The sequence below is a fragment of the Schistocerca serialis genome, chromosome 11 (assembly GCF_023864345.2).
Source record: "Schistocerca serialis cubense isolate TAMUIC-IGC-003099 chromosome 11, iqSchSeri2.2, whole genome shotgun sequence".
Lineage (NCBI taxonomy): Eukaryota > Metazoa > Arthropoda > Insecta > Orthoptera > Acrididae > Schistocerca > Schistocerca serialis.
The window spans coordinates 118947315-118964566 of record NC_064648.1 but is presented as its reverse complement, the minus strand read 5'-3'; the positions used below and the strand labels follow the sequence as shown (position 1 = coordinate 118964566).

At 40.4% G+C, this 17252-nt stretch overlaps 1 protein-coding gene across 3 annotated transcripts in view; it reads left to right on the top strand.

Moving 5' to 3' along the window:
• LOC126427329 (histone acetyltransferase KAT2A) overlaps nucleotides 1-12723 on the top strand; it is a 339982-nt gene extending 327259 nt beyond the window's left edge. For all 3 annotated transcript variants that reach the window (XM_050089640.1, XM_050089639.1, XM_050089641.1), the window contains one exon: nucleotides 10765-12723. In XM_050089640.1, coding sequence (XP_049945597.1) covers nucleotides 10765-10958 — 194 coding nt within the window. In that variant the 3' untranslated portion in view covers nucleotides 10959-12723. The remainder of the gene's footprint in view (nucleotides 1-10764) is intronic.
• Nucleotides 12724-17252: the final 4529 nt, after the last annotated feature.

Below are 17252 nucleotides of genomic sequence, written 5' to 3'. Positions count from 1 at the left end.
TAGAGAGAAGCGCTCGCCCACAATGGGACATCCGCAGTAGCCACCCGGGGCTCTGGCTGTGGTGTCACAGTGGCACCAGAAGGTAGAGGAGATGCTTGTATCCGAGGTCAAAGCTGGTTGTGGTGATGGTGCTCGAGCCCCTTCTGCACTTGGGCAGACATAACGTGTTGCCCGTCGGTGGATACTACCGTTTCTGGTATACGAGCTGCAGCATTCCCGTAGGAGCATACCCATACCACCGTGCCAGTGGTGTAACACCAGGAGGGATGCGAGTGAGATGGTGTCAGCAGAGGAAGTAAGGTCTGAGGCTGGCAACCATGGAGGAGCTCTAGTGGACTACGATTGTTAATCGGTGTGGTTTAATAAATGCTCAAAAACAAAGTAAGGGCTGTCGTAATGGCAGGGGATTCAATAGCCTTCTTCATCTGCTGCTTTAAAATCCAGACCAGAAGTTTAGCTGACCTTTGGAGGAAAGCTATAATGGAGGGCTGCAGTTGTGGTTAATGCCATTGGCAGTATGTAAGTCCTTGAAGCCAGGGGCATGAATCATGGGCCATTGTCAGAGACCAATGTTGAGGTAACCCTTCAATGGCCAAAACTTGGTCTAAGGCAGTAAGGGTGGCCTCGGTTGTGGTGGATGCCGTGCATATGACATAGGGTTACTTTGAATAAGCATCCACAGTGAGCAGCCACACAGAACCTAAGAATGGGCCTGTAAAATTGAGAGGGATGCGGTTCCAAATGAGGCAAGCAGTAGGCCAGGGGGCAAAGGACCGAAGGGGTGCCAGCTGGTGCCAGGAACATGCTGCGCAACTACAGACCATCTTTTGTATGTTGCTGTTGATTCTGGGGCAGCACACATGATGTGCCAGCAACGTGGAGCAAATTCAATACCTGATGATGCAATTCCATCTGAATAAGCATTTGATGTACATCCATCTCACAAGGGAACCTCCCCATCGCACCCCCCTCAGATTTAGTTATAAGTTGGCTCAGTGGATAGGCCTTGAAAAACTGAACACAGATCAATCGAGAAAACAGGAAGAAGTTGTGTGGAACTATGAAAAAATAAGCAAAATATACAAACTGAGTAGTCCATGCACAAGATATGTAACATCAAGGACAAGGTGAGCTCACTGTCGCAGTGGTCCCGTGGTTAGCGTGAGCAGCTGTGGAATGAGAGATACTTGGTTCAAGTCTTCCCTCGAGTGAAAAGTTTAATTTTTTTATTTTCAGTTTATGTGACAAACTCTTACGTTTTCATCACTTTTTTGGGAGTGATTATCAAATCCACAAGAAAACCTAAATCGGGCAAGGTAGAAGAATCTTTTTACCCATCTGCCAACTGTATAAGTTAGGTGGGTCGACAACATATTCCTGTCATGCGACGCACATGCCGTCACCAGTGTTGTATAGAATATATCAGACGTGTTTTCCTGTGGAGGAATCGGTTGACCTATGACTTTGCGATCAAGTGTTTTCGGTTCCCATTGGAGAGGCACGTCCTTTCGTCTACTAATCGCACGGTTTTGCGGTGCGGTCGCAAAACACAGATACTAAACTTATTACAGTGAACAGTAAACTAATTACAATTAACAGAGACGTCAATGAACGAACGGACAGATCATAACTATGCGAAAATAAAAAAAAAGTGAAATTTTCGCTTGAGGAAGGACTTGAACCAAGGACCTCTCCTTCCGCAGCTACTGACGCTAACCACGAGATCACGGCACTCCCGCACTAACATTCTCCTTGATTTTGGCTATCATGGACTACTCAGTTTGTATATTTTGCTTATATTTTCATAGTTTCACACAGCTTCTTCCAGTTTTCTCGATTGATACGTGTTCAGTTTTTCAAGGCCTATCCATTGTGCCATCTTATAACTAAATCTGAGGGGGGTGCGATGGGGAGGTTCCCTTGTCAGTATCCAAAAGGATGACATCATCCAGTACCGAGCATCGGCAAGGAAGCTTTTTCCGAGGGTGGAGCCCTGTCATAAACAGACGAGGGAGGTACGTAGTGAAGAACCTGTCACACGGTGAGTTCCTGGAATGTTGCAGCAGCAACACGCATGGCTGTAAAGGGAAAACCAACCGACATATGTTGTTGTTTGGCATTGACGTGGAAGCAGAGTACCTCCTGTTGGTAAAAACCAGGGTCTGAGCCAGGCAGTAGATCGGACACTGCATCAGCATCAGGATACTGGACTGTCGGCTTGTACCAGATGGTATAATTGAAGGCACTGAGGAACAACGTCCAGTGCTAGAGGCATTGGGCTATTCATTCTGGGAGGTTGAAACATGGCCCGAATAATGCTACCGATGGCTTGTGATCCGTTCCTAAAGAGAACTGCACCCCAAAAAGGTAGAGATAAAATTTCTTGACTGCGAATACTATTGCCAAGGCCTCCTTTTCGATCTGGGAATAGTTGTACTGTGCCGAGGTCGGGGTTTTGGATACGAGGTGTGGCTAGAAAAAAACCGGACTAGTACTGGTGAAACAATAAAACGAATGCAATAAGGCTGAAAGTCGCGTGGCCTGTCACGTGACTCTCGCTCCGCCTACTGCTCGAGTTTCATCTGCCTCCTGCACTCAGTCTGCCCGTGGCGTCTGGTTTAAGTAGTTGACGTTTTGTCTGTGTGTCGGAAAATGTTGAGTGTACAGAAAGAACAGCGTGTTAACATCAAATTTTGTTTCAAACTAGGAAAATCTGCAAGTGAAACGTTTGTAATGTTGCAACAAGTGTACGGCGATGATTGTTTATCGCGAACACAAGTGTTTGAGTGGTTTAAACGATTTAAAGATGGCCGCGAAGACACCAGTGATGACACTCGCACTGGCAGACCATTGTCAGCAAAACCTGATGCAAACATTGGAAAAATCGGTAAACTTGTTCGACAAGATCGCCGTTTAACAATCAGAGCAGTGTCTGAGTTAACAGGAGTTGACAAGGAAAGTGTTAGGCAGATTCTTCATGAAAGTTTCAACATGAACAAAGTGTGTTCAAAAATGGTTCCAAAGTGTCTCACAATTGAACAAAAGGAACGCCGAAGAATGATTTGTTCCGACATCCTGGAAAGCATTGAAAGTGATCCCACCTTCTTACAAAATGTTATTACTTGCGATGAATCGTGGTTTTTTACTTACGATCCCGAAACTTTAGCATCCTGGCTACCCTACGTGAGCGAGTACGGAGAAAACGGAACGATTTGTGGAGAAAAAAGTCACGGATCCTTCACCAAGACAATGCCCCAGCTCACAGTGCGTTGTCAGTGAAGACGTTTTTGGCAAAACACAACATTCCCATCTTAGATCATCCACCCTACTCACCTGATTTGGCCCCCTGTGACTTTTTTCTTTTCCCTAAAGTCAAGTCAGCTTTGAAAGGAACTAGATTTGAGACTGTTGAAGCAGTAAAAGAAAAAGCGACGGAAGTAATGTATGGACTTACCGAAAATGATCTGCAGCATTGCTATGAACAGCGGAAAATTCGTATGGAGCGGTGTAGAGACCGACGAGGAGAGTACATTGAAGGAGATAACATGAAATTGTAAATAATTGTAAATAAATGTTTTTTCCAGCATCAGTCCGGTTTTTTTCTAGCCGCACCTCGTATGTATAGGTTGTTCACAACCGTCCCCATTCCTGTGTGCCAAGACTCCTCCGATCCCATAGGTAGATGTATTGGCTGCCACAACCAAGAGTGATTGGGAGAAAAGGGCATGAGGCAGGGGGTGGATGCCAGCATAGCTTTCAATTGGACGAAAGCCTAGTTGCAGGCGGGAGTCCAGGTATAAGGGACCCCCTTTTCATACAATCAATTGAGAGGTTGTGCAACGTGAGGTGCCTGGAGCAAGATTTTAGCATAATGGTTGTAATTCAGGTAAATCAAACAGTGGAAACTCCAGGAAGGAATATCGACAGTGTAGGAAAAGACAGATTGCTACTTATTGTGAAGAAGACACATCAAGTTGTGAACAGGCACAATTAAAAGACACTTACATAAGTGTATTTTAGTTGTGCCTCTCTACAAGTTGTCGTGTCTCCTTCACGGTAAGTAGCAATCTGTCTTTCCCTACATTGTTGTAATTCACGTAACTTCTTCATCTGGTACATAATCTTGGCCTTGTTGTCTATACTAAAGAAGTAATATATAACAGCATTTTATAGTATTATTATAGTAATTGTGCCATATTTAACTCAGTTTCACAAGTTTTGCAATCAGCAATTTAACTTCCATGAACACTACTGTGGGCTACACATGTAGCCCACAGACTTCAAGGACAATTTATTTAAATGTCTTTGAACCACAGTAATCACCATGCTAGTAGCCGGAGGGAGGATTCACACCTGAGGAATACACCAAACGGCAGCACTGTGGCATGCCAATTTTTGAAAATAAATTACCATTTTGCTCGCTGGGCTACACAAATAGCCCGCATGTGCACTTTAGTTTTAAAACAGGAGCTCACTTGGATTCAAATTCTGTACAGAATCTGACATCAAGTACATTGGATCCTGGAGCCTTTTCTAGTTTTTTTCAGTTTCACCTGCTGCTCAACACTACTAATTCTAATATTTGCAGATATCATCATACCAGTGATGTGAGAATAAAACTAGGTCCTGTATCTTTATTTGAAAATGCAATTCGGCACTTCTGCTTTCGCTTTGATACCCTCAAGTTAGTCCCTGTCTTGTCCATGAATGTCTAGACACTAACTTTGGTGCCACTGACAGCTTTCACATACGACCAGAATTTTGCAGGGCTTTGCAAGAGATCTCTTGGTAAGATTCTGGTACAGAAGTCATTGAAGGCTTCATGCATTGTCATCTTGACAGCCAAGTGCATTTCACTGGGTCTCTCTGTATCTATAGCCCTATGCTTGTTCTACACTTACCATGCAGTAGTCTGTACTATGCAGTAGTCTATTTCCATTGAAGTTTCCTCACAGTGACTGCTGCAAGGGCATCACTTGGTGGGGCGGGGCAAGGGGAGGGGGGGAAGCTTATACCCAATATTTCATCTGTGTGTAAAACAAGATCAAATGAAAAAGACAAAAACATCATATTTCTCAAGGAGAATTTTCCCACTATAGTAGAAGCCTTGGAAACTTTATCAAGTGAAGGAAACAGTTCAACCAGAAAATATGCTTTTCACCTTTATGCAGCTGCTTCTGGCTCTCCATTTATTGTTGGCGTAATTTTAATTGCCAAGTATTGTGCTTTGATGGTACCTGTGGTTAATATTCTGCAGTCCATAACTTTAGGCACAGTCAAGGCCTCGCAACACATAAAATTAATTTTGCAATTGCTGGAAACTCACCGTGACAATGTGGAAAAAGTAACAGATGATGTTTTGAAAGAAACTATGGCCATTGCAGAAAAAATTGGTCTTGAAGACATAAAAACAGTGCTGCGAGTTGCTGGAAGTCAGTAACATCCAAGCAGTCCTCCAGTGGAAAATCTATTGGAATTTTGCAGTAGGCTATTTATAATACCTTATTTGGACTTCATTATTACCTCTCTCTAAGTGTGTTTTGCTAATCAAAACACCCCAGTGTTCACTTTCTCTGAATTACATCCAGTGCAAATGAAAAGCCGGCCGCAGTGGCCGAGCGGTTCTTGGCGCTTCAGTCCGTAATTGCGCAACTGCTACAGTCGCAGGTTCAAATCGTGCCTCGGGCATGGATGTGTATGATGTCCTTAGGTTAGTTAGGTTTAAGTAGTTCTAAGTTCTAGGAGACTGATGACCTCAGATGTTAAGTCCCATAATGCTCAGAGCCATTTTACAAATGAAAACCATGTCAATTGATCAACTGATAGGAACTTGTGAAACATTTGCCTGGTTTTACGATTTGTCAAACATTAAAAGTGAAATTGAACTTTGGAAAAAATTATGGAAGAATAACAGAACCAAGAGGAGCTAACTATTTGTGATATAATTAAAAACACAAAAAACTTCTTTCCAGAAATACAAAAAGCTTTGAAAATTTTGATTACTCTCCCTTGTACACCATGTCAAACGGTCTTTTAGCAGTTTAAGACGAATAAAAATTTGGTTGAGAAGCATGATAGTAGAAAGTCGTCTCAAAGGCCTAGCAATGATGAGCATCCACAGGAAATTAATTTTTGACAATAAAGAAGTTTTCATTGACAAAAAATTTTAATGCCAAAAATCAGCCAACGTCTTTTTTTAAGAGACTGTTTTAATGCTCACAGTTAACATAAATTCAATAGTATTTTCCATCAGTTTAATCACAAGTTATGTATGTGTATGTGTTTTTTAAACAATCCTGCAGGTTTAGTGAGGGCCTCTTCCCCCAGACTTTGGTTCAAAATCATAGTGCAACGCCCTCCCCCCCCCCCCCCCCCCCCCCCCCTCCCCCATAACACTGGCCCTGCTTCTCTGCTTCTGCTGTCTTAAACTGTTTTGATTGTTTGGATTATACTTCATGGCAGTGTAAAAAATAACAAAAGCTTGTGAAATCTACCCACAACTTTAAACATAAAAAAAAACTGAAATGAAAAATTAGTGGATACTGTGGCTCAATAAATAGAATTCAATGAAAATAACTGTTGTTGATATCTCAAAGCAGTCGGGAAACATCATCTTTGACGTGCAAAAAGCATTAAAATTTTGGTGCTCTCCCCTGTACAGTAATACTGTGGCATGACATTAAGCAAATTAATACAAATTCACGTAAAGCTTATTTTAAGAAACCATGATGAAAATTAATGTATGTTTTACAATGAGAAAAAAAAGAGACCAAACGTCTGTGTTGTAATAAGTTTTATTTGGTTTCTTAAATTTTTACTCCTGTGACTACTTTTATTTGTAACTCACACACATTACATATGTCGGCAGGCTGGCGACCTCCTTGAGTGACTGCGTGCCATGGTGTGACTTGGTCACTCGTAGGTCCACTATTGTTCCTCATATATGTAAACAGTCTTCCATCTGAAGTATAATTAGTTCTTTTTGCAGATGACGCTTGTATTGTAATCAATCCAAGAAGACATACAGAAACAATAAATGCTAAACAGAGTTCTTAAAAGTATCATTAGCTGGTTGTCTGTGATTGCTCTCACTCTCAATTTTAAAAAGACACAACATATTCAGTTCTGCACATCTAGAGCTACTACTCCAATGATAAATGTAACACATGGTGGAAAAATAATAAATAGGATGGAAATTTAAATGTAACACATGGTGGCAAAATAATAAATATGGTGAAAATTTAAATGTAACACATGGTGGGAAAATAATAACTAGGGTGGAAACTTCAAAATTCTTAGGTGTCCATGTTGATGAGAAGTTAAACTGGAAAAAGCACATTTTGGAACTCTTAAAACAACTTTGTTTGGCCACATTTGCACTTAGTCATTGCAAGTCTTGGGGAGAGAGAAATCAGGAAGTTTACATATTTTGCATACTTTCATTCAGTAATGTCATGTGGAATAATGTTCTGGGGTAACTCATCTTTAAGAAAGAAATTCTTCATTGCTCATAAATGTGAATATGTGGTGCTCACCACAATCATTTTGTAGACATCTGTTTAAGGAGATGGCATTCTATTGCTTCACGGTATATTTATTCCCTCTTAAAGTTTGTTGAAAATAATACACTACAGTTCAGCAGGGACAATGATGTACATAATTACTGTCTTTAGCCCAAAAAGTGTTGCACAATGCTGTAACAAAATTTTTTGATGGATTACCCAGTGATACAGTGATATAAAATGACCGACAGACAGCATAGTGAAATTTGACAACAAATTGAGAAAGTTTCTCCTCGACAACTCCTTCTGTTTTGTAGAAGAATTTTTATTACTGTAATGAGGAAAAGGTAGTGGGTAGGAATCACTACCTCACATCTGTATATCTTTTTTTCTTTCTGTAATAATTTAAAAAAATTAGAAGTGTTCAGAATGAAATCATATGTACAAATTAATGTGTGATGTGAATGTAGAATGACTCATTCCACATCATTACAATCTATTGTGCAGCATTATCCATGGAACTTGTAACTAACTAACTATACTGTGGAGGACTCGTTTGATCTTGAAGTGTTCTACTAAGTATATTTCTATCAAGTGCATGGTCAGGTCTTCTTTTAAACCTGAACCACAGTTCTGCATGTCCCTCTACAGCAGTGGTCACACCCTGAGAGGCAAAATGAAATTTTCTGGGGCACAATTTCGGGGAGATGAGTTTGGATAGAAAATCCAGTGAACTGGCTAAACAGACCCTAAGCAACACAACATCCAAGGTCAAGTTCAGAGGAAAGCTGTCAGAGGCCTTTCAGATTAAAACCAAGGTGAGATAGGGAGATGGACTCTCCCCTTTGCTCTTTAATTGTGTACTCGATAAGATGACTAGAGAGAAATGAAAGGATTGGGAGAAATACGACAGAGGTGTAAGAATAAAGGAGTACAGGTAGATTGCACTAATATCTAATTCAACTCGGAAAACAGATGGCTCTACAGACTTAAACATTTCTGAGTTTCATATTGAGACACTCTTTATCTAGTTTGGTGAGCATGTAGCGCTTCCTATATGTTTAAACTGCCCTATTTACTATAGTGATTACCAGTAACCCTAACCCTCATTCTTTAAATAATCAAATTTCCATGTATCAAACTACAACACAGTGTTTTAAATTTTGTAAAGATTTATAATGCTGATGTTGAGAACTATTTACATTTTTATGAAAAGCTAGTTGTTCTCCTAAACCATGTGACATACAGTGATAAAATTTTGTAGGTATCTTCAGTGGTATGTGTGGCTATTGTCTGCAAAATAGGTAGCAAATAGATAGTAGTAAAGAAATAATGAAATATCATGGTTGATTCTGAAGTTTCACCACATGAACAACGGACATTTAGTAAGCGATAAACTTTTTTCCTTTCGTTATTTTGTAGCAGTTTCAGTGAGAGAAAAATTGAAAAACGTTTTAAAGTTTTTCAGAAGTCACTAAGTGCCCCCTCTACCTAATGTTGGGTGAGTGTAGTCTGGGTAATTTGCACTTTGCTATAAGAAAGGCTAGTTTTTCTGGCTTCTGTGAACTGTGTGTTGTACAGTGATATAATTGTGCTGGTACATTTAATTGTGTGGATATGATCTGCAAAATGTATTGTGTGTAATAAATTAAAATGCCATGGCTGATGCTGGAGCTCTATTGCACGAACACAGAAATGTAGTAATCGATAAACTTTTTTCCTTTCATTATTTTGTGTTGGTGCCAGCAGGAGGAAGTTTTGAAAAGATTTGAAATAATGTCTAAGTTTTTTGGATATCACTAAGTACTCTGTCTCAAATACTGGATGAATATTGTCTGGGTATTCGCGCACAGTGAGTTGCACTGCATCGAGGTGGAAACTGTGCGTGTAACTTTAATACTTGAGCTGTTGTGTTAAACCTTTAAAGTGCGAGGGTAATCCCAAAAGTAAGGTCTCCTATTTTTTTTATAAGTACACAACTCTGTTTGTGTGGCAGTTGGTCACACTGTTATGAAGAGTGTTTCACGTGCTGTGTGTAAACATGCGCACGCCGCACTGAGGCACCCAGTCTCAGCTTGGCAGCCGTCAAGAATGGAGCTCCCGTCGGATGTTACTGCCAAGTGCGAATTGCGCGCAGTTATTTGGTTTTTGAATGCAAAGGGCACTGTGCCGATTGAAATCCATTGCCAATTGACGGAAGTGTATGGTGAGTCGTGCATGGATGTCAAAAATGTTCGTAAGTGGTGTAGAGAGTTTGCAGCTGGTCAGACCGAAATTCACGGTGGACAAAGGAGTGGGAGACTGTCAATTTCTGAGGAGACAGTGTTGAAGGTCGAGCAAAGCGTGCGTGAAGATCGGCGGATCATCCTGGATGATCTCTGCACGTTGGTCCCTGAGGTTTCCCGAAGCACCGCTCACAGAATTTTAACGGAAACATTGAACTACCGGAAGGTGTGCACAAGATGGTTGCCAAGCATGCTGACTGAGGCTCACATGCGGTAACAAGTCGATGCTTCCCGCGCATTTCTTCACCGCCTTGCAGCCGAACAGGACAACTTTCTGGACTCAATTGTCACGGGTAACGAAACCTGGGCATACCACTTTACACATTTGGCCAGAAAGCGAATCAGCTCTGATGATGAGGTGATAGAAGAGATTCATAACTTTCTGAACAGCATGGCGGCGAGCTGGTATGACGTGGGCATACAAAAACTGCCACAGCACCTACAAAAATGCATCGACAGAAATGGTGATTATATTGAAAAATAGCTAAATGTTCAAGCTGTAAACTGATGTAAACAATTGTAGAAATAAACAGGTCTATGTACTTATAAAAAAATAGGAGACCTTACTTTTGTGATTAGCCTCGTAAGATTGTGTGTGTTAATGATCACATTATGGAAGCATTTTAAATTTTTAAATCCAATCAGTAATTGTATGAAGTACTGAAAATAATGTGATTCTTCAATTTCTCCAGGCGTATTTTACGACGAAAAAAATCTCGGGTGAACAGCCTGGTATGAGTGTGCATAGGACACAATATTTTGGCAATCAACCACGTTGCCATATTGCCGAAATATTGTGTCCTATGCACACTCATACCAGGCTGTTCACCCGAGATTTTTTTCGTTACTGAAAATAAAATTTTTGTGGGCACTAGAAGTCATTAGATGGCCACCTGCAGCTTAGTAACGTAGATTGCTGCTGTAATCCGATGACATTATCGTCGGCAGTGTGTTAACCTCCACTCTTTCCCTCACAGACCTGAAGACGATGGGGGACCGGCTGAAGGCGAGGTACTATACGACGCGGCACCTGTTCGTGGCGGACATGACGCGCATCTTCACCAACTGCCGGCTCTACAACAGCCCGGACACAGAGTACTACCGGTGCGCCAACGCCCTCGAGAAGTACTTCCAGACGCGCATGCGTGAGCTCGGCCTGTGGGACAAATAGGAGCGGCCCTGCGGCTCGCCAGCCGCCGAGTGAAGGTCGTGACGGACGCCGAGTGCCGGAGTGCTGGACACCTATCCGATCCTACGACAGGTCACTCACGAGTCCGCGTCGGCTGCTGTGGCAGCGAGAACTTGAAGTGAGCGAATGTGGTGGAACAACCACTCGCGAAAGGACAGTGTGCGCGTGCGTCGGGGGAACTTTCGATTGTGGGGTGCCACGAGTGTATGTAGGGGTAACCGAAATGCTGGAAGTGGTTCCCAGATGGGGGCGACACGTCTCTAATGACAATGCATTTAGGCTGTCTTCTGCCCCCCCCCCTCTCCCCCCTCCTTCTCCTCAAGATGCCGTTTGAATACATTGGTGGCAAACATTAGCAGTGTTGCCATTACATCGACATATATCCAACTGTCTCTGGATCTGAAAGCGGAACTTAAATTTTTACGAGTGTAGATTTGCATACTGTGTATTGCAGCTGCAGTTCAAACTTTAGCAGTAGCTGAATATTTGTGATGTGTTTGTAACTACGAACTGAGTGCTGAATAGGTTTACATACATCTTGTATTCTTTCACAATAATGACTCAGTTCTGGCAAACTGTAAAAGATACATGCATTATTAGTCAGCAGCCTTCAGCGTAGTGTAAACTCGGTAGCTCCAAAGTGTGGCAAATGTGTTATTTCAGCACTGGGCACGTCTTCTCGAATGAGGTAGCTTCGAGACTTCTCACAAACATGGTACCACAGAAATTGGGCTACTTAATCATATAAAGCTAACCTTAAAAGATCCTGTAGTTCCATCTTGTATGAAGTGAATGGGGCTGCAGCTGATCAGAGACTTGAAGAAATTAAATATTGACAGCCACAATCTTATGGATTATTTTATTGGACTACCGGTTTCAGTGTTTCAATGGCATCATCTTCAAGTCCCTTTACATGTAGCTAAACAAGTCATCCAAACATTCACACTATTATAAGAATCGCTAGTTTCAACTGGCTTCCATAGATTTCTGACTCTTCTACGCAGATGTGGACTCGCCACTCTACTGATGACAGAGTTGTGGAGAGTCCACGTCTACAGAGAAGTTTCAGAAATCTATGGAAGCTAGTTGAAATTAGTGATTCCTATAACAGCAAGTACGTTTATATAACTTATCTGGCTATGTGTATAAAGACCTGAAGATGGTATAAATGAGGCACAGAAACTGGAAGTCCAATAAAATAAATAATAAAATTATGGCTGTTGGTATTTATTTTCTTCAAACCCTAAAAGAAGTTATATTATGTTAGACACATTGTAATTTAGATGGTCAGTGTGTAAAGTCTGATTCCTGATGAAATATTTAGGGAAAGCCATCTATTAACAAAGTGTGATGTAAATTTTTATTACATTTCTTAATTATAAGGCCCCTGTGTTTCTGTCTTATATAGAGAAATATTAACAGCTTGTCTTGTAAGTAGGCGACTTTCACTATGAGCTCTTCACTCTAAACTTGAACGTGGCACGTCTGTTCCAAATAAAATAATATGCACAATTCTTTGTCTTCTGATAGTGTGGAATATTTATATTGTTGCCATATCTATGACAGCTCTGTCACTTAAGTGTACCTGTGTGTTGTTTTTAAAGACAGCATAGTGCTGATACCATTTATGGATTCTTTGTTTAGCTTACTGGCTTATAATGTAAACAATGGGTGTAATATTTTCTGTAGTCATGTGTGTCTTGTCCATTGTTTATGAAGCCAATAAAGAGAAATGTTAAACTGTTGATTGATTGATTCACTTATCACATTATGTAGATTTATTTATTTTATTCTCCAAAGACAGATATGATTTGTTTTGGATTGAGGGCACATTCATACAATAACTTTCTGGGTTCAATTACAGAAAAACGGTGTATGTCAATAATTTCTAAATAGTACAGGGAGGGTGACTATACTCTACTCCTCTGAGAAGCATGCATTAATACTGTGAAAACACTTTTTAGTTTTACGTTTATACTTGTTACTTGTGGTCCATCTAATTCCAACAAAATAAAATGAACATTTTGTGCCATACGTGTTTCACCTTTATTATTTGAAATGCATCATCAGTGGCTTGAAATATTTACATATTTTGTGTATATTATTTTGTGGTACATATTCGATATTGTACATTGAGGTTATAATAGTTCTGACACTTTTTGATTTTCCATGGTGTAATGATAGTTTAAATTTCTATTAACAATTTTTTAATATACACACTGTGATCAAAAGTATCCAAACACCCCAAAAACATATTTTTTTGATATTAGGTGCATTGTGCTGCCAGGTACTCCATATCAGCAACCTCAGTAGTCATTAGAAATTGTGAGAGAGCAGAATGGAGCACTCCGCGGAACTCACGGACTTTGAACATCGTCAGGTGATTGGGTGTCACCTATGTCATACGTCTGTACGTGAGATTTCCACACCCCTAAACATCCCTAGGTCCACGTTTTCCGATGTGATAGTGAAGTGGAAACATGAAGGGACACATACAGCACAAAAGTGTACAGGCCGACCTCGTCTGTTGACTGACAGAGACCACCAACAGTTGAAGAGGGTCATAATGTGTGATAGGCAGACATCTATCCAGACCATCACACAGGAATTCCAAACTGCATCAGGATCCACTGCAAGTACTATGACAGCTAGGAGGGAGGTGAGAAAACTCGGATTTCATGGTCGAGCGGCTGCTCATAAGCCACACATCACTCCAGTAAATACCAAACAACACATCACTCGGTGTAAGGAGTGTAAACATTGGATGATTGAACAGTGGAAAAACATTGTGTGGAGTGACAAATCTCAGTACACAGTGTGGTGATGTGATGGCAGGGTGTGGGTATGGCGAATGCCTGGTGAACTTCATCTACCAGCGTGTGTAGTGCCAACAGTAAAATTCAGTGATTGTGGTGTTATGGTGTGGTCGTGTTTTTTATAGAGGGGGCTTGCACCCCTTCTTGCTTTGCATAGCACTATCACAGCACAGGCCTACATTGATGTTTTAAGCACCTTCTTGCTTCCCGCTATTGAAGAGCAATTCGGGGATGGCGATTGCATCTTTCAGCATGATCGAGCACCTGTTCGTAATGCATGGCCTGTGGTGGAGTGGTTACATGACAATAACATCCCTTCAATGGACAGTCCTGACCCGAATCCTACAAACACTTTTGGGATGTTTTGGAATGCCAGCTGCGTGCCGTGCCTCACTGACTGACATCGATACCTCTCCTCAGTGCAGCACTCCGTGAGGAATGGGCTGCCATTCCCCAAGAAACCTTACAGCATCTGATTGAGTGTATGCCTGTGAAAGTGGAAGCTGTCATCAAGGCTAAGGGTGCACCAACACCATACTGAATTCCAGCATTACCGACAGAGGGCGCCTCGAACTTTTAAGTCATTTTCAGCCTGGTGTCCGGATACTTTCGATCACATAGTGTACTTCTTACTGTTCTGGGTTTAGAGCTGTTTCCTGTTTACTGCCACTTTAAATTTTGTTTGCGCAGCATTAGGAAATGAACAGTCCTTTACTTCATGTTATGTTTCGTATATTGTCGCCAATTAGTTAATGCTGTTGCCAACTATCACATGTGTGTTTGTGTGTGTGTGTGAGAGAGAGAGAGAGAGAGAGAGAGAGAGAGAGAGAGAGAGAGAGATAGTAGGTTAGATACGTCTTTGAATTTGTAGCATATCGTGCATTAGAGACTGTGGCTGAGTGTATCATGTCCGAAGGCCAGATATACAAGAAAATGAAACAGAAAGAAACCTGTCTGATCTAGATGTGTAGCCTGTGACAGCATTCCTCTTGTAAATTTTGCACTGATTGATTTTTCAGACCCATTGTCACATTTTTTATTCACACTGCCGTGCAAACAATCATTTCAGCATTTAGGTTCGATTGAAGGGATGCATAAAGCTGAAAGTTGAGTCACCTGCAGCAGTGCTGAAAAACTTTCTGTATGTAAACAAGTCAAAGGTGCATCCTTTACTGGAGTAGTTTTTCAGAATTTTTTTTTTTTTTTTTTTTTTTTTTTTTTTTTTTTTTTTTTTTTTTTTTTTTTTTTTTTGCCTAATAAGTTAAAAACTATAGATTTAGGACTCTCATATGTTTTCACTATGCAAGTGATTGCTTAGGTTAAGTTACTCGCTGCCTATTGTTTGAAAAATGTGCAGTCAATTATGAGTGTGAACTTCAATTCCAAAAGGGATGGAAGCAGAAACTGACATTCTGAAATTCTTATCTTCTTGTGAAATGAGTCTCCCAACCCCCTGTAGAAGTCTTCAAAATTTTCTGTAGTCATCCACTAGGAGTTTCTGAGTGCCATTCCATCCTTTATTTTTGTGGTTTTAAGATCATACCCATGTCTGTCTCCTTCTTTAAGAAACTCACAAATCCACCAACATTTATGAGCAATACTGCTACTTTTCGGTTGGTGCATGTTAGGTTATTGAGTGCTGCGCACAAAATGTAGCTTAATTTCATAGTTTCCAAACAAATAATAACTGAATATGTTAAGTCACATCCAAACTGATGGTGCTATGCCAAACCTATTCCTTGCATTGTCAGTACATCAAAGGGAGCAGAGTGTTCGCAACAGTAAGCTTGGTTGCGGATACGATGTTGCATTGTGCAGAACTGTGGCTCTGAGGAGTTCTGCCATTTGCCACTGGGTGGCAATGGCATTGGCATTGTTCTCACAGTGGCAGCTGGCAAATTCATCATAGCTCAGCCAATTTGCTCGAAAATTTACAAATTATTACACTACCTTTTTCATAAAGCAGTGTATCTATCACTGAAAAACATCTAAAAATCCCTACTGTTGTTCCTGAGGTTACCTCAAATGTACAGAAGGAAGTGAGCAGGGGCATGTGTAGAGATTGCCTCTAATCCAGAGAGTGAAATTTCAATAAAAATTTTAGTCAATCTCAGGTGAATCGTAGATCACTGACTTCCAATCACAATTTATTCACCAAAAATAGTATTACTGGCACTGCACTTCATAGAAACAACCATGTAGCTATCTTTTAAAAACATCGTTAACTGTGATACCCCTTGTGCAGTTAAGAATTGGTCCGCCCAGAATAAATATAATGCAATGACTGACCACTACAATGTTCCATTTTGTGTTGCTTTTTGCAAGCGACTGCCAGTAATGGATACTAAGTCTCCTAGACCATGGACCATGAAGCTTGGTGGTGGTTCAGACATATTTAGTGGTGAACAGAAACAATTTTTTCCCAAATTTATCGATAAAAAGATTTTCCCCCCACTTGGTGCCATTCTAACATCACTCAACGACAGTTTGATTTCCATTCTTGTAATCTGAAATTAATATTTCAGCAGAGCATTAAGATGTATGTAGCTGGACCATTGCAAATGTAATAGAAAATTCATTTTGAAATACTTCATAGGTGTTCTGTGTGGTGTATACACAAATAGCTTAATTTCAAAGTAACCAAACAAATAATACCTGTATACTGTAAGTCACATCTCAACCGATGGTTCCACATCATTCCTTCAGTTCTCAGAACATCAAAGGAAGGTTGTGATCAAAAAGTAACAGGAATTCTTTAATTTAGCAGGCTTTATACATCAGATTTTCAATTTTTTTTAATCTTGTTGATACACATGTTCCTGATGTGTGTGTGTTTTCAGCTGTTTTGAATATTTAGTTTATTGTTGACAATCAAAAGGTTATATGTATTTTCGAGTGCTCAGTGAATTTTTACTTACAAAAAGCATGAATCAAAGAAATTGCATTAAATTTTTCTTGAAAAATAAAATAAAGTCCAGCCCCACATTCAAAAAGTTGTATGTAGCCTTTGGCAAATCTACTACAAGTTAAGACAAGAGTTTATGAGTGATATAAATGTTTCAGAGAGGGTCTAGAAGATGTTGAAGATGATGACCACTGTTGATGCCCTAGCACACCAATTATTGATGACAATGTGGAAGAAATAAAAAAAATTATTCTGGAAAATCGCTGAATCACCATCAGAGATGTTGCTGCTGGTGTCTGCATATCCTTTGGCTCATGCCAAGCGAGATTTTGGAAATTAGGGGCTTGATGAAACATGTAGCAGCAAAGTTTGTCCCAAAATTGTTGACTTTCAACCAAAAATGACATCACACAGACATCACTCAGGAATTACTGGATGAAGTTAACAAAGATAAAAACTTCTAAAGAAGGTTAATAACACTGTTCTACAAAAAAAAACCTTTTTTTTCTATTTCTGATGAAAAATGTTGTGATTCTAGTTGTATTTTGAGTGCTG